The sequence below is a fragment of the Meriones unguiculatus genome, chromosome X, assembly GCF_030254825.1.
Source record: "Meriones unguiculatus strain TT.TT164.6M chromosome X, Bangor_MerUng_6.1, whole genome shotgun sequence".
Taxonomy (NCBI): Eukaryota; Metazoa; Chordata; class Mammalia; order Rodentia; family Muridae; genus Meriones; species Meriones unguiculatus.
This window is the reverse complement of record NC_083369.1, coordinates 94,662,730-94,689,983: the sequence shown is the minus strand read 5'-3', so window position 1 is coordinate 94,689,983 and position 27,254 is coordinate 94,662,730. Positions and strand designations below refer to the sequence as shown.

General features: G+C 43.6%; 1 protein-coding gene across 1 annotated transcript; it reads right to left on the bottom strand.

Annotated features, from left to right (window-relative positions):
- Atp6ap2 (ATPase H+ transporting accessory protein 2) lies at positions 1–27,254 on the bottom strand. Its single transcript, XM_021660903.2, has 9 exons — positions 27,077–27,254; positions 19,488–19,618; positions 18,147–18,278; positions 10,717–10,812; positions 10,424–10,561; positions 9,360–9,413; positions 8,372–8,521; positions 6,808–6,927; positions 1–1,139 (listed from the first exon to the last, which is right to left on the bottom strand). The coding sequence occupies exons 1-9, from the start codon at positions 27,114–27,116 to the stop codon at positions 948–950; spliced, it is 1,053 nt and encodes a 350-aa protein (XP_021516578.1). The 5' UTR covers positions 27,117–27,254; the 3' UTR covers positions 1–947.

The window sequence follows — 27,254 nt, the reverse complement described above, 5'->3', positions numbered from 1 at the left end:
TGGTGAAATAACGGCCTGTTTAATTAGTTTTTTAGAACATAAATTTAGAGTTGCAATGACACAGATTTTGAATTATTAACTTTATTTGTCATTCTGTATAGAGATTGGTCCATTTCCACATGAACGATAGCAATCATCCACCTCCGTGTAATAGTCTACAAAATGAAGCTGTACCACACACAAGCCAGAGTAACTTCACAGGGAGAAAGTTATGGAAATACACATATTTTATATTCATGCTTCAAGATATCCCCCACAGATTTATTTTTATAGATCTAATCACAGGCACTTATACTCCACAAAGCTTGTCTCTTCTGAAACCAACATAGTATTTTAAATATTTCTAATATCTCTACTAAACCACACGATCAGCAAACTTGCAGAAGAGATTAAAAACAGCTAGCCTACCAATGATGGACATTTCCAGAACTAAGCGATTGTATAAGCATATGCAGTATTTTTGGGCTGCTCTTAGTTAAAATCTTTCCTCCTGTCTCAGAGATATTTACATCAGATTTAGACATTTACAAATGGTTCATAGTGAATAACAGCTCAACTAGGACTTATCTAGCCTGTGCAAGGAACTCAAGCATTTGAAAGCTTCTCTAAGAAAACCCAGTGCATTCTCCAATATGAACAATACAACTATTCTAAGTGGTTTACATTTCTTCCAGTGCAGGTTTCCAAATGTATTAAATGGAATGAAATTACATTAAATGGCTATGTCAACAATATTGGAGCATATTATGGAATCTATACCACAATTCATTTTGTTAACATATACTCTAAAGAAACCACGGGCACACACAAAATAGAGAACAAAATCTATGTTTTTTTTTTTAAATAAATTTAAGGTATACTGTCTACTTTAAACCATATTGAAAAGATATACTTGAACAAAACAGCCAATCACCAAACCTGATGTTTAAGTCTAGCATAAGGAAAATTCAATCCATTCGAATCTTTTGGTTTGTCATCCTATAAATGATGCTATCGTATCCAGGATCCATATTCCAAAAACTGTACGAGGTGACAATCACAGCCAAGGCGAAGGTGACCATAATCCACAGTATCAAGTTGAAAACCACTGAGTATTCCAAGTTATACTTATATGCAAGGTTATAGGGTGTTGCAGCGGTCTACAATGAAGAAGGGAGAAAATATCAAGAGGGAAGCACTTTAACATATGACTCTGGACTTAATGTCTATGATTTGCTGTCTAACGGATGCTTACGACTTCCCAAGTGGAGGAAAAGCTACCTATCCACCCGTGGAGGAGCCAGGGGCGGCTGTTTCCTGGAGAAGACAACTGGCATGGCTGCCAAAAAAAAACAAGGTCCAACTTCGTGAGAAGAGTCAGTGGTGACCAGTGCAACCGAAGGTTTGAGGATCCTTTGACCCAGTAAGCCTAGCCCCTAACAAAAATATCTCTATTTGGACCAGGAGCCGTGCAAAAGTATCTTTAGTACAATGGACAACTGTGGCATGTTCAGACAGCAGAGCACAGAGCAGTGAAGTGACTCAGCTCCAATAGTTTTTTTTTTTTTTTTGTTTTTTGAGACAGGGTTTCTCTGTGTAGCCCTGGCTCTCCTGGACTCCCTCTGTAGACCAGGCTGGCCTAGAACACACAGAGATCTGCGATCTGCCTGCCTCTGCCTCCTGAGTGCTGGGATTAAAGGTGTGCACCACCACCGCCTAGCTTCCAGTGATTTTTTTGCGGGGGGGGGGGGGGTTGGAGGGTTTCAAGACAGGGTTTCTCTGTGTAGGCTTGACTGTCCTGGACTCACTTTGTAAACCAGAGTAGCCTCAAACTCAGAGATCTGCCTGCCTCTGCTTCTGACTACTGGGATTATGTCACCACAACCGGCTTCCAGTGATAACTTTTAAAAACAACAATGAACAAAGAAGATCAAAACCATGTATGTAGTATGGTTCCATTTGTACAGAATTCAAACCTGGGTAAAATGAAACAGTGTTTTAAGACCAAATAGGCTGGGCACAGTCATGTACACCTTTAATCCAGCACTCAGGAGGCAGAATCAAGAGGATTTCTAAGTTTGAGGCCAGCCTGGTCTACAATAGTGAGTTCCTGGACAGCCAGGATTATATAGGTAGACCCTGTTACAAACAAACAAACAAACAAACAAACAAACAAAAAACATAAAAATAAAATTCCATACATATACAGTCAAAGTATAAAGGAAGGAAGTGATTCACAGAGTACTGAGGAGAGCAGGATAAGGAGGTGGCCTAGTGGCAGAGACTTGCCTACAATGCCTGAAGATCTGGTTGCATCTCCAGTGCCATTTTCTTAAAAAAGTGACAAACTCAAGAGAAAAATTCCTCTGTGCACAGGTGACAGCAGAGGGATAAGATAAGGAGGGCTGCCAAGAACAATGTTCCTGTGAAATGTATACAATTTACCCTTGTTCGTTCAAATGCTGATTTCTCTGCCCCACTATCTGGTTTCAATCCTGACATTGCATTGTGATGTTTATTCTAAGCATCACCTGTCTCAAGTTTGTATAAACATGCCACCATTTGTTCTCTGTATTGTCAATAAAACAACCAGCCAGTGCTGAGCAATGGAGAGGATAGGGTGGGACATCTTGGTCTGGAGTGGGAGGAAGAGGAAGGAAGCAGGAGAGAGGAGAATCTAGAGGAGAGGACTGGGAACCATGTGGAGAAATGAACCAGACCTAAGATATGACTAAAAGCAAGTATAATGTGGGGAATCTGAATGGGAGGAAGCTATGGGGACTTGGAGGTTTAGGATGGAGTAATTATTGCCCAGCATTGTGCTTTAGGTTAATTAAATAAATCCTAGTCTCCGTGTGGTGATTTGGGTATACAGCTGTTTAGGAATAACTGCTGCTTTACGAAAAGATAAATCAATAATAAATATTTATAACCCACAACACATCCTCTCTCAAGTGATTCAGTATTAATATTTACTCTTCAATTATATTAAAGGTTACCTACCTAAAAACTGTAGGTGTGGCCTACTTAAAGTGGCAAACATGATGTTTCAACTGTCTTTTCCGTGTTGAAGTGGTATACAAGCCCTCCACATGAGGGAGGGATGGGGTTAATTCCTTCTCTACACGGTCTGAAAAGCTGAATTTATTCTGGGAAGGACATCATTTGGGATATGCCAATCACTCTGGCTAGAGAGGAGGCTGGGACTGGGGAAGCTATGGAGCATCTGGCTTTGAACCTACACACAGCGAGACACCGCAGGTCAGTTTCAGGCAGAAAGTAAGGGACACGATCAGATTTGCCTTTATAAACAAAAATAAAACTTAGCCTGGTGTGGTAGTGGCGGTGGCGGTAGCAGCACACACCTTTAATCCCAGCACTCGGGAGGCAAAAGCAGGCCAATCTCTGTGAGTTCCAGGACAGCCTGGTCTACATAGGGACTCCCGGTTAGGCAAGGCTACACAGTGAGGCCCTGTGTCACCACAAGAAACATAGCTAACTGATGATAGTGCAGAGGATGACGGGGAAAGGACCAGCGAGAACGTAGGGAGACAAGGTGGGAGACATGAGTGCAAGGTGCATCTGGCGAGTTCCTCTAGCACCAGCGCTTGGCACGGTGTGCATACTAAGTGACAGGTCGTTAAGTTGTTGCTGTTGTGTTTATTTTTATTTTCCCATGCTAAAGAACACGGCTAGAGCCTGTATACACATGCTCGCTTTCTTTCTTTCTTTCTTTCTTTCTTTCTTTCTTTCTTTCTTTCTTTCTTTCTTTCTTTCTTTCCCTCCCTTCCTTCCTTCCTTCCTTCCTTCCTTCCTTCCTTCCTTCCTTCCTTCCTTCCTTCCTTCCTTCCTTCCTTCCTTCCTTCCTTCCTTTCCTTTCTTTATTTTTCTTCTTTCTCTCTCTTTCTTTTCTTCCTTCCTTTCCTTTCCTTCCTTCTTCCCTCCCTCCCTCCTTCCTTCCCTCCCTCCCTTCCTTCCTTTTCTTGTTTGAGATGGCTGATTTGCTCTCCACCCCTGGCTGGCCTGTATTTTACAATCCTCCTGCCTCCACCTACAGAAATCTGGGGTTGCATATGTGTACCCTCATGCCTGGCTCAATTCCTTAAACTCTTACCACTGCTTAAAGTAACAGAAGCTTTCCACTGGAAGTGGTATCAACTGGAAGACAGAAAAGGAGCCGATGGGCCCACAGATATGTGCATTCCCCTGTGGGGACCTCAAAGTTGACACAAAGGAGTTCCTACCCTTAAGTAGCTCTTTCTTGGATTTATGTATATTTGCTAAATCAGTTCCCTTCCACACGCGTTTTGAGTGTATTATGTATTACACAGAATTATTCGGTCCTCACTACAACCTAATCTGCGACCATCACATACTCAGAAGAAACCTCACATGGGAGCCTTTGTCCTTTGTAAAGTAGGAGACACCAATATCCTGAAATGATAGTCTAAGGAATGGTTTGTACCCCAAATACAGACAATCTCATTCATCAATTCTGAATGTCATCTTGTGGGCAATGCCCGTATGTTATTTGATGTTCTTGCAGGCTAATTGTGACGTTTGTTGCTTTAGCCACATGAAACTCTATGGTCGGTTAGCCCTTTGTTAAACCCTTTCTTTGAGTTTGTATTGGGTGGGCTAGCTGTGGGGGTCCCCTCTGCACTGCGCACAGAGGGCGCGGACTAGCAGAGTTCTTACACTGACTTCAGCTGGGGAACAGAGACCTGCTGCTCATGTGGGAGTGGTTTTATGTTGACTTCTTGCTTGGAGGCTTCCTAGGCAGTACAAGTTGAAGCCTCAAATCCACACAAAGGGAGCCCTGTGGTTAACAATGCCCTGGGAAGGAGCCCCCACCTCCCCGCACATAGGGACCAAAGAGTGCCTTTCTGGTTCCCTTTGCTGGTGGGCAAACTATCACTATTCCCTTCTACGGAGGGTACAGCACTTTCTGCCTCCCTAACTTTATAAGGAGGTACTGGTTCCAACCTCACAGACAGCCAATGCCTCTTGGTAATGCAAGTGGCAGCCTGCTTAACTATAGGTTTCTCCTCTTTTCTTTGGAGAAATCTTTTATTTGAGAGCTGAGCTAGGTACTTGAAACTGTTGATTTTTTTTTATCCAGCACTTCTAAAGGCTTAATAGTGGAAACTGAGGAGGCACGGAGAAAGGAGTCCAGGCTTTAGATGTTTGGCATTTTTTTTCTTTTTTTGAAACACAGTCTTGCTACGTTGCCCAACCTGGCTTTGAACTCACACCAATCCTCCTGCCTCAGCTTTCTGAATGTTTGCATTCCAGGTGTGCACCATCACACCTGACTGAAATACAGTCTTAAAGAGATACCCTTCTATGACAGTTCCATCTGTAAGGCAACAACCTCCAGCCTGCCATCTCTAGCTTGTCTTAAATCGGTACTGGCTATAACCTTTTTACTCCAGTTCTTCCACCGATCCTTAAGACTGAGCACGGAGGACCCTGTAAACGGGCCCAAAGGGACAGGCCTACAAGCTACTGTCTGTCTGATGGCAGCAAGTGGTGGGGCCAGCAGTAAGTATTTTTTGTTTTTCTTAGACAAAGTCTCATGCAGCCCAACCCAGGCTAGCTACTAGCCTCCTCTGTAGGTCCTGCTTCTACCTCCCAAAGGCGGGGATGACAGGTGTGAAATGTTCTGCAAGTCTAGTCACCTTTTCAACGGTGTGCTGCTATGGAGTAGCTGTACTACATCCCCACCAGTGCCAGTGAGTTGAGGCTCTCTCTCTCTCTCTCTCTCTCTCCCTCTCTCCCTCTCTCTCTCTCTCTCTCTCTCTCTCTCTCTCTCTCTCTCTGTGTGTGTGTGTATGAACCTGGTACCCAGACACACAATTTTACCATGGCCGTCAAGCTCCTCTCTGACCCTCTGTGTCAGTGGGGTACTTCCTAATGCTGCGATCCTTTAATACAGTGGCTGGCGCTGTGGCGGCACTGTCAATTTGCTTCTCTTTTGAATCAACATGGTTTTTCAATGGTCTTAGGCCACCCCTGTGAAAGGGTCATTCAACCACCAAAGGGGCCATGACTTTTCAGTCAAAGCAAGATCCATACTGAAACACTAATCAGCTAAATCAAAGTTATAAAGAGGTGTAGACAGAGGGTCCCAGAAACTGAGGTACCAGGTCACAAAAATAACGTGTCTCTAGAACAGCAGAATCCATAGGCCGAGAGAGGCATTCTACTCCCTCCCATTAACTTCCAAATGGCTCCTTAACATTAAATTACCTTACCAGAACTTACAGGCTTACTTTCACTCCCAGCTCGGAATTTTATATTATCTTATGTCAAGCCCAAGGTAGGAAACCTGAGTTTACCTAAGCGCATTCATGTCACTTACAGGTAATGTAGAATTTTATTCTTTCATTTTTCTGCCCCCTCCTCCCAGTTAGTTGGGGGGGGGGGGGTTCTTGAGACAGGGTCTCATATAACCCACCCAGGCTGACCTCAAACTCATTATGTAGTCAAGCATGACCTTGAATTCCTGAGCCTCCTGTCTTTACTTCCTAAGAGCTAGGACTATAGACTTACACCACCACACTCAGCTTCAGGGGTTCTGATTTTTTAATTACATCTTACTTAGAGTGTGTATGTATGTAAGCGTGTGGGTGTCGAAGTCAGAGGACAATCTCCAAGGGTCCCTCTGCCTCCTTCTACCATGTGGGTCCTGAGAGTCGAACTCAGGTCCTCGGGTTTGGCAGCAAGTGTCTTTACCCACAGAGCCACCTTGCCAGCAGCCCAGGGTCTCAATTCTTTAGAGGAAGGTAATTTTGGTTTTAAAGCAGGATCTGAAAACAGACTCACCTCTTGTTTTGACTCAAGGATGGTCCTTGACTTCCTCACAAGGGATGTGTCGAATGATTTGACAGTCACTAACTCGACCACTGCATTTCCACCATAGAGACTGTACATGTCATCTGCAAACTGAGAGTCGGTTATTGGCACTGTGATTAATGGCAAAATACATGTGCTGTTTACATTTCTATTGTTGGTTAACGAAAGTTCGATAAAACTGACCCTTGGTAGTCTCAGGGAACTGGTTCTGCAACTTGTTACACATTCTGAACTATGTACTCTTATATGAAATGGCATAGTATTTGTATAGAACCTATGCGTAGCATGCTGTATTGTATATTCCAATTCGTCTCTTTACCTCTCTCTATGTATGTGTACATACATACACACCACTTAACATTATTGAAATGCCGTGTGGATGGTTGTTATACTCTCTGGATTAGGGACTAATGGCTATATCAATTAGGGATGACTGACAAGAATTATGGATATAAATGTTATATACAAGGTATTGTTTGAAAATATATACATTGCACAATGGATAAATTAGCAAATTAACATACACACTAACTTACATGCCGATCATTTTGTGTCTGGTAAAATTATTTGTAGCTTTATAAATAGTCACATATTATATAGTACTAATACATATTAATACAAAGATATATTTAATGCAGTGTCTGAAATAGAAAAGCCTTTCAGGTTTGCTTATGTTAAAATATTCAGTAAAGAGTTAAGCCTTAATATACATTCAAACATTTAAATAAAATTAGGGACTGAACTTGATGGTATATAAAATGGGGGATTGAAAGCAGAAAGGGGAAATGAAGAAATCTGCCTAAGTGGTCTTTTGTTAATTGTGGACCTCACAGTAAAGAGCTATATTTTCCATTTATTTAAACATAGTTAGAGCAGTACGCTTTAGGATATATATACATATATGTGTGTGTGTGTGTGTATGTATGTATATATTCTGAATATGTATATATTCAGAACACACAATGCTGCCACTGCTAGCACTGGAAAGAGATTCCAAACAGACTTTTTTGACGTTGAGGATTGGCTGATTTTGATCTTTTTGTGAGAGGGTCTTACCACTCGTCCAGGTAGGCCTCAAACCTATGATCGTCCTGCCTTTAACTCCGAATGCTGGGATTACAGATCCAAGTGCTGGGATTATAGACATATGCCACCGTACCACCCAAGATGCATGTCTGAGCCTACACCATTCTTCTTCTGTTAGGCTGGTATTGCTTGGCATTGAACTTCGGGCCTCACACATGCTAGGTAAGAACTCTAGCCATGAGTTATCCTCCCAACCCCACCCCTACACTATTCTTAGACATAGTATCTGGAGAACCTTCAAAGAACTCAGACTGCATCACTTGGGCTGGGGGTGTGTCTCAGTGGTAGAGGGCTTGCTTGACTAGCATGCGGGCCAGAACCTCCCCCCTTGTTCAAAGAAAAAAAGAAAAGACTTCCATCGAGGGCATTCCTCAAAAGATCTTCCCATTAAGAGACTAAAATGGTTGCTCAGATAGCAACCCCTCTTACCAGTAACACTGCTATTTACCTTTTGGAGGGCATCGACCAGAATCCTAGAAGCATCCCTGAACTGTTCAGAGTCTTCCCCATAACGCTTCCCCAGTTCATCCAAACCTGCCAGCTCCAGTGAATACAAGTCAGGAGAATGATCCTTGGCCAGATGCTTATGTCGAGACAGCTTAGAACAAACGAACAGAACAAATGAGATGTCAAATACAACCAAGTGAAAAGTTTTACACCTGAATAAATTACACGGCCACAGAACCACCCCAGCGCTCTACAGCCCTGAAACAGTTGAAAACAGAAGCCAAGGGAACTTCCTTAAACGAGTTTCTGATGAATCTAAATTTCATTGCTTGGTTTCAAAAGCTTAGATGTGAGACGAGGCATGAAGCAGTAACTGGTTGGACTGACAGGGTGCCAGGGATTCATGAACTATCAGTGTCTTCCCCCTGCATACCCTCCCGGAACACCTCACTGGACCCCAGCACTAAGAAAACCCTGATAAACCCTTGAACCAAGCCCTGATAAAAAGGCTTGAGAAACCACTTCAGAAGCGAGCAGACAACTAAGAAGATCTATTTTAGTCATAAGAATGATTTTTTTAAAAAGCACTCACTAAAAGATAACTTGCAGATAGTTTTTTTTTTCCTTTTCAACTTGGTTAACACTATTGATATTCCAAACTGCTCACTGTTCCTATGTTTTGACGCACAGCTATAGATATAGGAATTGAGTCTTGATGTCTGACAAGGGATAGATGGCCAAATTACAACTACAGCCAGGGAAATTTCATTCCCAGGCCTATCTTCTTTGAGGATTTATGACCTCCCCTGAAGGCAAAAATGCAAAAGGAATGGTCACGAGGCAGAGGTCATTTCCACCACCACCACCACCATTTTCTCAGTTTCATAAATCTGGGGCATATTTAAACTTTCCAACTGGCCTCATTATCATTTAAATATTTTCAAGGAACCAAAACAGACAGAACTTGAAAGTTCGAGCAGCCTACTTACCAAACTCGAGATATCATGCAGCACTTGTAGTTCAGAAAGAAAGAGCAGGTCAACCTTCAGAGACCAAAAAGTGGGCATTACTTTAAATACACAGCAGAGATCCGTACTGCCATTTGTGAAGCAAATACAACATTACAAATACTAATCAAGTAAATTTGTATTATTTTCCTCCCTTTGGTAGATTCACTAGAATTGAACTGAGGCAGCTCAACGGCAGAGAATTGCTTAGTATGTGCAAGGCCCTGGACTCAAGGCCCAGCACCAGAAAAAGATGCATATAAAACACAATTTCATAACGAAAAGGTGATGGTCACTCCCTAGTACAGTAACTACACTCAACAGCTCTACTTCTGATGACACCATGCCTTTGGTTTTCCCTCAGGGGACCAAGGGAACCTGCTATATCAAGAGCCCACCAGTGGACCGGTTTACTTAACTTGCCTTGAACACTTTCTAAAGCGGAGAATTAAAAATGGTGGTTCCCAGGACACCACAATAGCTATAAAAGACAAGAGCCAAAAGCAGGGATGGCTGTCAGGCACGGTAGTGCATGCCTTTAACCCCAGTACCTAAGAAGGAGAGGCAGGCAGCTCTCCATGAGTCTGAGGTCAGCCTCATCCACACAGTAAGTTCCAGGCCAGCCAGGGCTATACAGTGAGTCTGTATCCAAAAAAAAAAAAAGTAGGAGTGTATCTCTACTGTAGCATCCTGAGTATATAAAAAAACCTGTGACTCCATATTAGCAACAGCTGTGAATGAATAATGGCATTAGGTCATCAGGTCTGTACAGTTCAACCAAGAAGACTGGTTTGTAGCCTGCCTGGAACTACCGGAACACTGGTAGGAAGGAGAATGTGCCAGTGTTTACTGGAGTACAGCCCGGAAAAGGTGTTTATCCGTGAGCCCTGGGACAGCAGAAGGAAGAATGTACTCTAGTGGTGGTGCTCAGTGTTTCATTCTCAGTGTTTCATTTTCTACAGCTTCCCATCTTGCTAAGGGTGGCCTGTGGAACGGGAGTGTAATGATGACATTTCTTTTAGTCATTCAGCCACTGAACCACTTACTTCATTATTCCTACTGAGGGAATTGAGAGGAAGTGAGTTGAGAACGGAGTTTTCTTGGAACAGGCGATTGCGAAGCTGCCGTAATGTGACTGAAAGGTCTTCAAAAACGGAATTTGCTTTCCCCACCATATACACTCTCTACAAGAAGAAGCCAGAACTCTGTGTTAGCTGCTTTCTCTGGAGTCATTCCTACATACAGACGCTTGATAGCATTTTTTCATACAACTCGTTTAAAGCTGTCATTAAATAACACTTCTTTATAAGGATCTTAAAGTAAAAACATCGTTGCTTACCTCCTCACTGGGAGCCAACTGTAAAACGACAGGAGTTTCCTCAGAAAATAAGGAGTGAATGGAATTTGCGACACTGTCAAGACTAAAAGGGACCGCCTGAAATGCAAGAGTAAAACTGCAATTATATTTTGAAACGAAGTGGAGAAAAAGTCATCCAGACAGATAAGCAAGCAGCACCAGGAGGACCCACAGGAGGAATAAGCATTTCACATTATTATTGATATACTGTGTATATTAATGGGTTTCATCTTGATATTCAGGCTTCCATATATGCTTTGAATATGAGATCATTTTTTTTTTTTTTTTACCATACTAATATCTTTCACTCTCCCCTCTCTCCTCCTTACCCCCAGGTTCTTCTCTAGTCCCCCTATTAATTTTTGGTTGTCTCTCTTTTTTTTTTTTTTTGAATTCTGGTTTCTATATGAAAGAAAACATGTAATATTTGGCTTTCAGAGCCTGGCTTGTTTTACTTAACATAACTGCTTTTTGCTCTACTCATTTTCTCCCCTTGCAAGTGACATGATTTTTCATTCTTCTTTATGGCTCCACATAAAATTCACCAGAATTATTTTATGATATCTTTTCATACAATATATCCTACCCAACGTGGTACCCAGCCAACTTTATTTTTTTCTTTCTCTTTCAAAAACAAAAACAAACCCCACATAAACAAAAAAATTCACAGCAGCATTTTTAATGGAAACTTAAGAGAACTCAAATATTTTCCAAACACGAGTCCCTTTGAAAGCACAGGAGATTAAAGAGCCCCTTAGTGGGCTAAGTCTAACTTCCAGCACCTAAGTGAGAAATAATTTGCAAACACAAAAAGACAGGCCACTATTAAGCACAAACTAGTTTTGGTGGTCATTTGTGTATTTTTGGAGGATATTTGCTTGTTGAGATGGGCCTCCTACAGCACAGGCTGCCCTTGAACTCTGTATGTAGCTGAGAATAATCTTGAACTTCTGATTCTCCTACCTCTCCACCTGCAAAGTGCTGGGATTACAGGTATGTGCCAATATGCTCAGCTTTGTGTATTTTAAAGAGCAATTCGTTTGGGTTGCAACATCAATTGAACATATGTGTCGCTGTAATTATCTGCTTGCATTAAGAGAGACAGTTTGCTGGGGTTGGCTACCCAGAGGCTATTTAAGCTGTGGGCTGGCTTTCCCCAGGCTCAGATGATTGTTCAAGGTTCCTGAATAAACTGCATTGAAAAAAAAAAAAAAAAGAGAGACAGTTTGAGGAAATCTGAGACACCAAATCTCACTGAGAGAAACAGGCCTCATTTTTAAAATTATAAAATCTTTTGACAATATATAGTGTGCGTCTTCAGATAGAGGTAAGTCTTTTAGATAAGGGTTGATGCACACCTCCTATGCGTGTGTGTCTGTGTAGCATTTGTTTGCCTGGTGCTGGAGGAAAGAAGAGGGTGTTGGGTCTGGAATGACGGAATGGTTGTGAGCTGGCTGCCATGGGGGGGGGGGTGCTAGGAATCAAACCCAGGTCCCTTGCACGAGCAGGTGATGCTCTTAATTGCTAAGCCATTTCTCTAGCTCCTTGAATTCATTAAAGTGCAACACAAATTCAATACGGTATATAAACCGTAAGGGTAAGATTACCAACATCTACAAATGGGAATGCTCTTCCAAATCAACTAGATTAAGACAAGAACAGCAGCAATACCCTCAGAGCACCCACCTCTACCTCAGGGATAACCAAAATTTGAACTTTTATGTTACGCTAGGTTTGCTTTGTTTTGCACTATTTAAAAAAAAAAATAGATTACAAGCTGGGTGTGGTGGCACATGCCTATAATCCCAGAACTTGGGAGGCAGAGGCTGGCGGATCTCTCGGTCCGAGGCCAGCCTGGTCTACAAAGTGAGTCTAGGACAGCCAGAGCTACATACAGAAACCCTGTCACAAAACACCTCCTCCAAAAAAAAAGTTGACAAAATTTCTTCTCTCAGAAATTGTTTTACCTCGGATATTACAGTATTAAAGTAACAGGAGGCTAGAGAGAAAGTGCTGGCTGCTCTTCCAGAGGACCCACACGGCAGCTTAAAACCATCTGGAACTCCGGTTCAAGAGGAACTGAGGCCCTCTTTTGGCCTCCACAGGCACCAGATGTGCACACAACACACAGGCATACATGCAGACAATACACTCAAACACAAAAGATTTTTTTTAAAGCAATACTATTTTTAAAAATAAACGGTAGCTAAAACTGACATCAAACTTAGGTAGCTTCGTTATGTAGCTTCAAACTTGTAAACCTCCTGCCTCTACTTTCCCAAGTGTCTGAATTACACGATACCTAGTGTGGTTTTGTTTTAATGGAGATTTCTCCGGGATTTTTCTTCCAGTAGCTCCATTTACCACTTAAAGGTTACTGTCTATAAGCAGCAAATGAATGCCAGTATAGTACAGGCAGAAATGAAGGTAAATACAATGGAAATGAAGGTAAATACAATGAAGGTAAATACAAAAATGAAGGTTACTGATGAAAAACCAGCATCCAAACGAAGCCGATCAACTTCAGAGTTCTGTGACTTGAACAGACACGATTCTTTCCTTTTATTCAAGGTGCACTTTGCAAACTTCGACAATGAGGTCGCAAGAAACTAGAGAAGAGGAAGCGTAACCAAGCTTGCAAAAGCATGCTGTTACCAGCCTCTGCAAGCGCCTGCCGCTCTTCTCAGGCGTGGCCAGAAACATGTGTGACACTAACTTGCCTGCCTCATTCACCTAGTGAACAGCACCTGGGTCAGGAAAGTTGAAGCCTGAAGGACATGTCCCTAGCAATCAACCCGGAGAGGCTAATGACTATCTAATGCCAGGCTGGGAAGGGAAAGAAATAACTGTATAGTCTATATAATAACTACAGAGACTGCCAAGCTCAAAGGGGAAAAAAAAAGCCTGGGTGATTGGAACATAGGAACTGTTTTCCTACACTGTTTTAGAGAGCGATGTGGGAGTTTTGGTTTCTTTTTTAAAAATTATTTATTTTTATTTTATGTACGTTGGGGTTTTGACTGCACGTATGTCTGTGTGAGGGCGTCGGATCCCTTGGAACAGGAGTTACAGAGAGTTGTGAGCTGCCGTGTGGGTCCTGGGAGTTGAACCCGGGTCCTGTGCAAGAGCATTCAGTACCCTTGACCACTAAAACATCTCTCCAGCCTAGGTTTTGGTTTCTTTGAAAACGTCATTATGCTACGTAAACATGTTTTTGTTTTAATCCCTGGTGTGGGATACGGGCTGTTTCAGATTGTCCCAAGCAGCAGACCCTTTGCCTCATGTGGGCTCTGAGATGGGTGTGGTCTTTGCCAGCCGCAGATAGTTTAATTCTGGGGACTCTGAGATGGAATAAATGCCAGGGCCCCAGGGGAGGGGGGGGGATCAGAGGAGGAAGAAGGCGGCGGCTGCTACTTCTCCCCCCACTGCTCATGGTTGCTGTCGTGGCAATTTGATGAGAAGTCGGGGATATCCTGAACTGAAGACTGGACTTGTCCCAAGAGAACCCAACAACCCTAACCAGCAGGAAATAGCTAAAGAGAACTATGTCCTCTCTCCCCACTAACCTCCTTTCTCTTGTACCTGATGTTGGGGTGTTGGAAAGGGCTGGGGTGGAGAAGGGAGGTAGAGGAATAAGGAACCCAATAAAATAGATTTTTAAAAAGCACGCCAACAAGGCATGTTTGTCCAAGATTTTCTCCATCACTATCACCTGAAACCACAGCAGTCACCTGACAAAAGGGGGCCTTGCCAAGTAGAATTCAAAGGTATCTCCACCTTTAGATTGTGTGGGCACTGTTCTCTGGCCTTTCTGTCTCTCTCCCCATTTTCTTCCAATATAATCAGAGGTAGCCAAACAAGGTCAATCAATAAAGGGAGCTCCTATCATAGCTTCTCGTGTAAGTGAGGCTAGTCTACCCCAAAGCGCTTAGTCTGGATGGGGCTCAGTTGGGAGAGTACTTGTTATACACAGCGCCCTGAGTTCAATTCCCAGCACAAATAGACTGGTGGTTCGTGCCTTGGCAATACAGAGTTCAAGGCCAACCTGGGCTACACGAGACCTGTCTCAAAAAAAAAAAAAAATCAAATTTGGGGTTGCTAATAAACTTCAAATGGAGTTCCGGATTTTATATATTTAATGCATAAATGAAATACATGGTGATTTTCACAGTCATCATGTGATAAATTACAGAAAACAGTCATGGCAAAAAGAATCTGCCTTTTGATCTTTCTTGTTCTCTCTTTCCACTTCACTTGGATTTACTCTGGAAACTTTTCTGCTCTCTTTAGCTTACTATTTATTCTCTAATGTTAGCAACTTCAAATGTCACATGCGTGCTTTCAGACCTGTAAGGCCCTCTTTCAGGTCGCTTCGACTGTACCTCCACAGTTTTCAAATATATTGTTCGTTTATCATTATTCAGTTTTCAGTCATTTAGAAATTTCTGGTGACTTCCTTCCTCTTCAACTCATGAAGCATTTACTGCAACTAGGTTTTCCTACTTTAAAATAGACGAATGCTTGAGAGCTGTACAAATGTGGTTTAAAGAGAAACGGTCCTTTGAAACTTGAAGAAATGTTTGCCTCGTTTCCCATTCTTTTGAGGCATTCACTCTTATATCACTTCAGTGGTTTCTTCTTTCTTTTTGTAAACCACTATCTTTCTAAATAAAACATTTTTTATTATGATATTTGTTTCCCCCCCCCCCCGGCTTAAGCATCATCCACTGACCACCTACCAAAAAAGAAGACTTAGCTTTCCCATGTCACCAGCCACCGTCTGCTCCCTGGCCCATCCTCGCTGTTCCAATCACTCCCACCCAACTCCAAGAGTTACACGAGAAGTTTGAGGAATTTGCATTAAACCGGTAGACACTCATTCTTAAGATTCTGTGCATCATTTCTGCATCCTAACCTTTATACTATACAATCACTGCTTTTCTGTTCTTGCTCTTCTGGTTCACAACAGAAACGGTGAGATTTCTGGTTCGGGTAGTGGAACCTTTCTGATCTAATATGCAACTTAGAAACGTACAATATTGTTATTCTTGCTGGTTAGTGTTCTTCCGGTTTGATATGTGCTAGTGTCATCTGGGAAAGGGGAACCTCAGTTTAAAAAATGTCACTGTCAGACTGGCTTATAGGCCTGTCCATGGGGCATTTTCTTGATTAATGATTCATGGGAGAGGGCCCAGCCCACTGTGGGCGGTGCCACCCCTGGGCAGGTTAGCCTGGATTGTATAAGAAAACAAGCTGGGCAAGCCATGGAGAGCAAACCAGTAAGCTGTGTTCCTACCTTCCCTGTTTCAGTTCTTGCCTGATTTCAATTCATGGTGCAGTGTATGCTGCAAGTTGAAATATACCTGCTCCCCCCAAAGCTGCTTTTGGTCATGGTGTTTATATTGCAATAGAAAAGAAACCAGGGTAGTATTTTTGTGTTATATAGTACATTTGTGCCGTAATCACCATCTTTCTGTGCATTACCGTGCTGAAGCATGCTCCAGGAGTGCTACTTCTAGAGATATATCTAAAGGGTTATTTTTTTTTTTAATTTTGTGCATGTGTCTGTGCCTGCATGAGTATTCAAACGTGTAACACACGTGCGCAGGTGCCTAAAAAAGCCGGAAGAGAATGTAGGATCATCTGGAACTAGAGTTATAGACTGTTGTGAGTAGCCTAATATGAGTGCTAGGAGAACTGAACCCAGTCCTCTACAGAAGCAGCAAATGCTTCTAAGCACTGAACCATCTCTTTAGACCCCTGGGTATATAGCTAAAGGAAGTAGAAATCAGTATGCTAAAGAAATCTACTATATTCCCATGGTCATTGCAGCACTAGTCACAATAGCAAAGATATGAAAAACAAAATGTCTTTTAAAAAAAAATGGATAAAGAAAACGCCCTAGGGGGGTTGAGGATTTAGCTCAGTGGTAGAGCACTTGCCTAGCAAGGGCAAGACCCTGGGTTCAGTCCTCAGCGAAAGAAAAAAAAAAAAAAGACAAAAACAAACAAACAAACAAACGCCCTAGGGCTGGTGGTATAGGACTTGCCCAGCATATAAGCTGTCCTAGGTTCTATTCTAGTACCAAGGAGAGAAAGACAAAGGGGGAGGGGTTGTAGCATATACACACAACAAAAATGCCATTTAGCCTTCAAATGGCCCTAGGGCTGGGGGAGCACTTATGTTTTGTGACAACATGGTTAAGTCAGAACATTGTGCTAACTGAAATAATAATGGTGCTGAACAAATAACGAGCTCGCTGATGTGGAGGATCTAAGGAAGCTGATTTCCTGGAAGTCGGGGGCAGGGTGACTGTTATCAGGACTGGGTGGGAAGTGGACGGGGAAAGGGTGTGTTGACCCAAGTTACGTGGGCTTTTGATATCTCTGAGACAGGGTCTCATGCTACCCATACTTGCCTCAAACTCACTTTGTAGCCTAGGCTGGCCTCAAATTTGCAGCACTCCTCCTGCCTCAGCTTCCCAAGTACTATGATCATACAGACACTGGTTCTTTACTTTGTTCGGATTTGCCATGTGGTCTAGTTCATGGCCTTATTTGAGTGTGTGTGTGTGTGTGTGTGTGTGTGTGTGTAGCTGGGAATTGGACCCAGGGCTTCCTTCATGCATGCTAGGTAAGTACTCCATGACTGAATACATTTCCAGCCCACCTAGTTTCCTGGTTTCTGTAAGCATAGCACATGTACTTGGAAATGGGATCACAGCAGAGTCTGAAATTTTCTTTCTCAAAGTGAGCATCACACAGGTCAGTCTTACAATATGACACAATTAGAAATTAAAATAGTAATCACTGAAAAAGAACTCATTCATTTGGCAATGAAATTTGTAAGTAACAAATGAGTTAAAGAAAGAATCACAGTCTACATTATAAATTAAAACATAAAACAAAAATACCACCCATCAAAAATGTCTTAGCAACGGCATAGCAACAGCAAAGCAACAGGAGGCAATATCTCTTATCTTAGACCGCTCCTCCACCGAGCATGGCCACATTCCAGTAAACTTACAACCACCATGTAATTTTTCATAAAAAATAACTACTTTCAAAAGAGTTTCAAAAGAAATGGTTTTAGAGGAGTTACATTTTAAAAAAAAAGGTATTTTGACTATAATTCATTTTTAAATAAGAAAACAAACAAGACACTGAAGACGGTTCAAAGACACAGAGACTGAAATTACATGCGCACACACGCGTTCCGTGGAGATACTGGAATAAGACTGCATAAGTAATAGTCAAGAGAATAAGACTAATCTTGGGAGCGGTTCACACTGTCAGGCAGAGATAGTGGGCATTCATGTCAGCTGACAGAGGGAGTTCCCAATGTACCCCATTTACGTAAGAAATACTAAAAAAAAAAGAAAAAAAAAAGAAAAAGAAAAAAGAAATACTCACATTCTCCAAAGGGTAGGAGATGACACTGCCAGCGGGGAGAGCCAGTTTGTCCACTCCCTTCACCATCACCATAATGGTAGCCCGTGGCCGGTGGAACAGGTTACCCACGGCAAGCCCTGGCCAGGATAGGTCCTAAATGTTGAAATGTACAAAACAGTGCTTACTTCTCAAATATGGGAACTGTCTCTCCAGTGACGTCTAATAACCAGAGTGAAGGAAAGTTCTGGGAAGACACTGGCCAGGAACACTCAAAGGTGAAGAAGGCACCATGTTTAAGCGACAGCTCCAATTTCCTAGCAGGGGCATGGATGCCTGCCTCCTTCGAGTGCTTAAAAGCGTACTCGTCAGAAAGTTCGCTCACAACTTTTGTCTAAAGAAGCGAGTGGGTAAACAAAACCCAAGTGCATTTTTCCAGACTGTGAACTAGTATTCTATTCCACGGTATCATTTTTCCCTTTAGGTACAACATCACTTTTACATTGCAGTGACAGCAAGAAGTGTTAAAATGTTCTCTCTCGACTATATATAAAAATTATATGTATATATAATATATATATAAAGTTCCTTTAACAGTGACTCGTGATGCCTTACTACTAATTATTTCTGAGACTGGATACAAATTTAATCCTTCAGTGTAAACAATCACGCTCACTTTGGTTGTCCAAAGAAACTGGGGCCCGACGTCCAGTAGTGCCCAAGCATAGCTGTAGGTTTTCCAAGGGCTTGGAGTCTAGAAGTGACTGATGCTATCAGCCCGACAGCTTATCAAGTGGCAAGGGAGTGTAACAGCAAGACAGAGCAAGTGGCATCCCCTCCTAAGCGCATCATGATGTTCAGGCTTCCTGGACTGAATGGATCCAGGCCCCTAGACTATAGCTCTGTTGGTAGCTAGGGACAACCACAGATCATAGCATCATCCTAGGAAAACAGAGCCACTGGCTGCATTATTTAATTTCAGATAAGACATGTAGGCATTTTAGCATTGGTAGCGAATTAACTGCACTGCCAAAAAAAAAAAAAAGCCTATTAATAGCAGCACACCTGTATTATGTAAATTACATGCTAATTTAAAATAAAAATATACTTAAACTACTAGATGAATGCATCTCCACACACGTACAGGTTCTCATGATGATGAACACAAAGCGATATTGATAATAATATATGAAGGCTTGGGTTCAGAAGCATTTGCCTAAGATTACCCCAAATACCAACAAGCCTTTAACGTTTTGTAATCTGCGGCAAATGTACCTGTGTCTGTTTGCTCTCTGATTACAGAAAGAAAGCAATAAAAAAGTGTCTTGGAAGCAGTTACAACCATTTGCTTTGAAGGAGACATACTTCCTTTACAGAGAAGCCCATGGACAGTGCAGCCACATCTGGTATTCGATCTCCGGGTATAGGCCAATTTCCATTTCGGAAAACAACAGACCCTGGTGATCTTAATATGCTAAATTCATTCCCTAAAGCACCTGAGGAGAAAACAGATTGGTAAATGAATTATTATCATTGGAAATCTTTTGCATCCACTTTGAAGTTTATTGAACATAATATGTTCTCCCCCCCCCCCCCCCGCATTCTTCACTGGCTAAACATGCTTAAATTATGTAATTATGTTTGGATAAAATACTAAATCGGAAGTATGAAGAAATCTGGGGTAGGATTCTAGGGATGGGACCCAAATCTTTACGGTACAGGCACACATGCTACTACAGATTTGAAACAGCCGAGTCCCAGATTGGAGCTCCAAGTCCATCAATGATTTTCCCCCTAAAGCATCCGTTTCAGAATCTGAGTATAATACACTGTCCTGGAACGGGGTACACATGTAAATATGCAAGCAGATTTTTATTTTTAAAATTTTAAATTAGCAAATATTAACTATGCATAATGAGTTTCATTACACATGTAAATATGCAAGCAGATTTTTATTTTTTAAAAAAATTTAAAGTAGCAAATATTAACTATGCATAATGAGTTTCATTATGGTATTTTTATAGACGTATAATGGATTTTGATCATATTTACCCATTATCCCCTCTTGCCTCCCGTATTCCCACTGACCCCCTTCCTTCCTCTTCCTAACTAGTCCTCTATTTTCGTGTCTTTTCGGGAAGTGAACCAGGGTTTCATAAGGTCTGTACAGAGGGGCACAGGTAAAAGATTACTTGCAGGTGTGTATGGGCTCTTAACCAGTGGCTATACCAAGAAAATTCCCTCTCTTCTCCCCCCTTCCGCAACCATTAACTGCCTACAGCTCCACAGGGATGGGTGGGGCCTCATAAGACTCTCCTCAACCCCCTCGATATTGCTAACTGTCCACATGTCCTCAGGGAGGGGTGAGGCTTTGGGAGCCCTCCACAGGACATGGTAGGGCCCGTTCTTTTGCATCTAATTACAGCTGGTGTGGCTTCAAGAGTGCCATGACCATGACATGCCTGCAAGACAGTGTTCTACAGCAGCCCTTCTGCTGTGACATTATTTTTGTGTATTTGTTTGTTTTACACATATGAGCATTTGCTTACATGTATGTATGTATGTATGTCTGTGTACCATGTTTGTGTGTGGTGCCCTCAGAAACCAATGGAGGGTATCAGATACCCCAGAACTGGAGTTTCAGATGGCCGTGAGATGTGGGTGCTGGGAACTGATCCCAGGTCCTCTGGGAAAGCAGTCACTGCTGAGCTTCTCTGTAGCCCCAGGCTCAGACACACTTTCTGCCCTCTCTTCCAGAATGTTCCCTGAGCACTGGAGGACGGAAACAGGGTTTTTCTAGCGCTGTAGACACCCTCCTACATGACAGTTTAGCAAGAATTAGATACCAGTGGTCGTTCTCTGGAATTTAAAAAGCAAGAAGCTAAAGCCCTGATACTAAAAAAAAGGGAGGAAACCTGATATCTTTGAAGGCAGATCAGCTGGCTTCTGAGTAGGGGGCGTCTCTCCACTCTACGTGTGTGGCACAGAGAATGCTGTGTGACAACATGGGAGCGCTGGGGCTGAGGCTGGGGTTGCACACGGTTGGAAACAAAGAAGTCACGTGGAGCCAGGAATGGTGGATCATGCCTTTAATTCCAGAACTCAGGAGCCAGAGGAGAACAACTTGGGAGGGATGAGTGTGTTTTGTGTCAAGGATACCTCGGCCTGTGCTGTGTGAGAGGCACCCTTGAAAGAGGAATATAATTTTAATAGACAAAAGTGAAGGGTGTAAAAAGATCCAGGTGAAGAAAAAGGTGTAGCATATGTCGCAGGGAGAATGTCTTCTCCGGTTGAACTTCTGTTCGGCCCCCAGACATCTCTGTAATTTACAGATGGCTGACCTTCCTATCAAAAGTATGACGTTTCCTATTTTACTCTAAGGCTGCCAGGCTTGTACATCTTTACAGGCTAGTAGACATCATCTTAGGATACGGTGTGTTTCCTTCTGCCTCCTCTGCGTGGGGAACTTAGTGGAATGGGGACTTCTGAGGGTGTGTGTGTGTCCGTCTGTGTGCGTGCTGGTGTTACCAGGTGGTATATAAACTGCCTCACTCTTTAGAAAACAAGAGTCCGGGAACAGTGTTTTCGGGTGGCACGGCAGGAAGGCGAGAAAATGTCCCCTGTAATCACTACCTAATAAAAGTGGATGGTGTCTACTGCTAAAAAGTGATGAAGGAGAAAGGGGACTGATTTAAAGACCTCCTCCCCGAAGGATGGAGGATCTGGCCCACTCGCCAATGTCGGAGTGCTCTGTTCTGTCTTTGTGGTGCCAGGGACGGTCTCCAAGGGTTGAGGCATGCTAAGGCAAGCCCTCCGCCCCTGAGGTATACCCCCAGAAAAACAAGTAGCTAACAGAAATTTTTGGGTTCCTGTGGAAAAATTAGTTCCAAGTTTCAAACCAATCTTGGCCCGGCCTCCTATGGGGAAAATGAGGCTTTGGGAAGGTATCAGTGTTATTCCCTTGATCTCAAGAAAGAAATGCTTAAGCCCATGCTATGTGAATGAAGCAGGAAGCCACAATAGACTTAGTTTTGCAGTACTGATGTCAGTACATAAAAGGCTTCAGGCTGGTACAAATACAATAGGACCAGTTAGGAGTTTCAATTCAGCCCAGGGCCAGGGCAAGAGTTTTTAAACGTTTAGCTGAAGGCAAATGAAAAAAAAAAATTAGCAGGTTGGAATGGTCATCCGTAACCAACAGACATCTTGGTTGATTACCCAGTAGTAGAGCTGCACAGAACCTTCAGGGCAAAATTCAAACGGGTACCTTGGCAGCACACGTTTTAGGACCCATCTGGACGTGGAGATAGCTTTGTTCTGAGATGAGCCCAGGCCTTCAACCCCTATGGGGTGGCATGATGTAACTGCCTTGCCTTTGTCGTTCCATCTGACCACAGCTGCCCAGGACTCCTTTAGTGGCCATGAGGGAGGCTCCTAAGAAGGGCGGCCTTGTCCAAGCTTCAGCACGTTGCAGGTATCACATCTCTCGGACGCATGGCAGAAAGCCAACTGTCCTTTACTCGAATGCTACCAGTGATTGGGGAACGCCACCTCAATTTACAAACACTGTTTGCCAGAGGGCGGCTCCATGGTCCCAGCATTCTAGCTCTTTGAAAAACTTTTCCTCGTCCTGAACTGAAATAGGCTTCCTAACCTCCAGCTTCCTAGGCTTCCATCCCTCCAGTCAGTCTCCAGGTACCCTGGCCCCAGCTTCACAAAGAAAGCCTATGGATGCTAGGCCACCTGCTTGCTTGCTCTCCTCACCAAAAGAACCCTAGCCCTGTGTCTTCACCCACAAGTCATGAGAGAGGAATATCCAGTCTAACAAAATCTTCTGTTTGGATTCCTTACAGACTTTAGTTCATCCACAGAGGAAATTATTCACTTAGTACATTTATTAATCCAGTTTTGTGATACATGACAGAGCAAGAGGTGAGTGACTATATGGAGGTAGGCATGAAAACATGTCCCAGCAGAATCTAAGCTACTCGAATGCACGGATTGGAGTGTCTCTTGTTTGCACATTCCCAGGGCTGAGAACAATACCCAACATACAGCTGCTTGCTAAGTCACACCTGAACCTACCAACCTCTCCCCTCTCGTTGGCACAAAACCAAGTCCCATGTGCTGCCCTTCTAAACTTAGCACCACCAAAAACCCCTACCAGTGTCTTGCCAAAACAAAAGCCACCTTGAAATTAAATATGCTTCCCTTCAGGAGAAGAACCCTAGAACTGTACAGTCCGCTCCTTTGTTTTTTTCCTTCACCTTATGCTGCCTGCTTTCGACTCCAGTCTCTGCCCATACCACTGAAACTGCACCAACCCCCAAAACACAATTCTCCGCCCTTAATTACCTAATTTCCCCCCACACATTGGACACCGGCAAGTCCCTCTTTGCAATGCCATCCTGGCCTTCGTGAAGACAAGGCCCCAGGTGTTCCTTCCAATCCCTTTGACTACTGCTCTACTCTCCTGTTCATCCTTTAAAGCCACGGTGCCAGACTTCAGAGATTGGCTCTTTCAACATAAAAATGGAAAGTACCCCACACACCTACCTGTCTCTAGAATACATATGGTATACGTGTGTACAATAATTGATCACAAACCTGTACTGTATTATAAAACACACGTGAAGCATTTTAACCTCTATAGTGTTCCTTCCCAATGTAATCATGCTACAAACCCAAGCTGAAAACATCTGACCATTCATATTTAAAAGGATTAAAAAAAAAAAAAAAGACAAGCGGAAATTGTAGTATATATTTCCAGTACTCAACTGACTCACATTTAAAAGATCAGAGGACTTCAATTCTACTTCCTGCTCCCTGACTGAGCCCATCTACCCCTCAGGTAGTGAACCCCAACACACTGCCAGCCCCGAGACTTTTATTCCCAGTCTAGCTCTCCCTCAGTCTTTGGCCCACACCCTCAACAGTGGCGTTTCCTTGTAAGTCTCACTGACCCCTTAAACTCAACAGTTGGTTTGAACCCGGATTCTCCAGCTCTCCACCGACTTCTGCCCTCCCTCTTCCACTCAGCTGCCCAAATGATTCCCCTTTAAACCCTTCTGCATCGCCAGGGCTCATCAGCCACTGCTTTGAGCTGCTCTTTTTCCTTCTTCTCTGCTGAATCCTCCTCCACGATCCACCGCCACACCCGCCCCTCGCCAGGTTTGCTATGGCTGGCTGCCCATGACCCTCAGATCCCAGTTTTCTCTTCGTGTTTTCAAAACACCAATCTGTTTATTTACCCCTCTGCTTAAAGGCCTGTGCTCACTGCCTAGAGTCTTGTAGAGAGGACTGAAATGTCCCCTGGACACAGCAGCAACCTGATTTCTGAGCTTTTGACAAACCCTCCGCTCTTCAGTGCTCATTATCTCTGCGCTCACAAGGCACGCACGGCCCCACCTAAATTCTTCTCTTCACCTCAGCCTTTCACAAATTTTGCTTGGGAGGCACTTCCCCTTTGGAAAGTTCCTTGAGCCTTTCCAGTCTGTGTCTGGGAGTCAGTATGTCTTTCTTGGCCAACTCCACTGTCTTGTGCAGTGAGTATCTGTGAATGGTGAGTGGAAGCAATAAACTGAGAGAGAGAGAGAGAGAAAGAGAGAGAGAGAGAGAGATATGGGGGCTACTTCTCGATGATGTATGTCCTCCTCGAGGCCATCAGTTTCCAAAATCAACTCCCTCCTTTACATCGCATCTCTACAAATTCCATGTGTCAGCTCTTGGCCCTTCTTCTCTAAGGCTAACTATCTGAGCTTTTTCAGACACGCCTCAGGACACAGTATACACGGCCCAAGCTCCCTGAGACTCTCTACTTCCCTAACACTGTTTTAAACCAGAGCTCTTAAAGATGTTTTCCACTAAATCACACTTAGTCACTGTGGAAAATCACACTGTATCCTCCTCACCTGACAGGAGCAGGCAACACAGAAGCTCAAACTGTCCTATGAACTAGACTATTTTAGCAAGGACAGCATGTCCAAACCAGGAAGAGAAGCAATTATTTTACCTCAGACAAAACCCAAGCAGGACACCTAAAACCTCACTGACTCAAAATGTCATAGAACTGAACACTGTGGTACTCCGAAGGCAGAGGCAGGCGGATGTCTGAGTTCAGGGCAGTTAGGACTTCAAAAGATGTCAGGCATGAGCTTAAAACACAGAATTTCAACAGATGTCCAGCTAAACAAGTGCCAATGGAAAAGATTTTTTTTTAACTTTAAAAACAGAATCAAAATAAAAGAATTCTCTCAAAGTATATATATATATATATGTACATATGCGCATGTGCAAGTGTGTATGTATATGCCAGCATATAGATCTGAGGTCAACCGCCAGTGTCTTTCCTCAGGAACTGTCTACCTTGTTTTTTTGTTTTTGTTTTTGTTTTTTCAGACAGGGTCTCTCATTGGGCCATGAAGCTCATGCATTAGGCTACAGTGGCCGGCACAGACCCTCTTCTGATCTACCTCCCCACCCTTAAGATCATTAAGCACACACCACTGTACCCAGTTTTTTTTTTACATGGGAGCTGCGCTTCAATGTGGCAAGCACTTACCAAGTACCTCAAAAAAAAAAAAAACCCAAAGCATCTTGGTAAAGAAGTCAAAATGGCCTTTCCAGTGCCAACAACAGAAATGAAAAAGATCCTAACATTTAGGAGGCCTGAAAGTACTTGTAACCATTAACACAGAATGCTGGACACCTCCAGGGGCAGAGAAGAGCTTTGGTTTTCAAAAACATCACTGGTCTTTTTTACTTCAATTGCCATTCCAAAAGTAGGACCTCCCAGCACCTCATGCAGCACAGGTATGAGGTATCCTTGACACAAAACACCCTCCCAAGTTGTTCTCCACTTGGCCTTTTTTTTCTTTTAAGACAGGGTTTCTCTGTGTGGTTGTCCTGAAACTCTGTAGACCAGACTGACATCCACCTACCTCTGCCTCCAGAGTTCTGGAATTAAAGGCATGAGCCACCCACCATTCCTGGCTCACTTGACTTCTTGTGTTTTACTGTGTGCAACCCCAGCCTCAGCCCCAGCACTCCCATGTTGTCACACAGCATTCTCTGTGCCACACACATAGAGTGGAGAGACGCCCCCTACTCAGAAGTCAGCTGATCTGCCTTCAAATCCAGCTTTGATACATACTACTCCTGGCATGCCGGCTTGATTTGTCATTCTGCAAAACAAGGATCTATGGATTACTGTAAGATGAAACGCATTACCACATGATACCCAAGCCACAGGCCACTTATGAACTCATTTCCACTCTTCTTATTCCATGTGAGAGAACCTGGGTTCCCCTAAGAAAGCTACCATTTTACTTGACATGTGACCCTAAAAGCATGACTCACACCCTAGTCTCCAAATCCTTCACATTGGGAACTGAGATCAATACTGAGAGATTATGTTCATCTACAGAAATAATCGTTATAAAAAAAACAAAAGGCTCAACTTTGCATCCTGAAATGGATATATACGATGGAGGCAAACATGAGGGAGGAAAGGTTTCATCCGTTGTTATTAACAACCATTTGAAACGGTGGAGGAAAAAAAAAAAAAAAAAAAGGACAGCAGCCGGCGGCGGCTAACATTGGCCAATGTTCCCTTCTTGGTAGTGGGTTGCGGTTCAACCGGTATTGAGAAACGAAAACCCGTCCTCCGAAGGGCCTCGAACAGGGAAGGAATGATCCGGCAAACGGGAGGACATGGTCCCAATCAGCGAAGGGCTGCTCCCCCCCCCCCCCCCGCCCAAAAGGCTGCTGTCCGCTCCGGAGTCCCCCAGGTGGCCCTGGCCGGCTCCGGAGACCACAAGGCCGCTCCGCCTGGACCAGAGCCCCGAAGAGGGCCGCCAAACCCAGGCCGCCCCCACTGCGGCTCCCGCCGGCAGCCGCGCCCGCCCAGGGTCCCCGCACCCCCCGGCCTCCCGCAGTGCCCCCCGGCTGCTCACCCGCCACCAACAACGACAGGAGAGCGACCGGCACAGCCATGACGCCGCGGCTGCCGAAGGGAAGATGGGCCGCACGAAGACGGACGCCGCCGGGACCCCAAGGAGCACCGCAGCCCGACAGAGTGACGCGCTCCGGGAGGCTCTGATCCCCCCCAGGCCCCTCCCTTTTAGCCGCTCG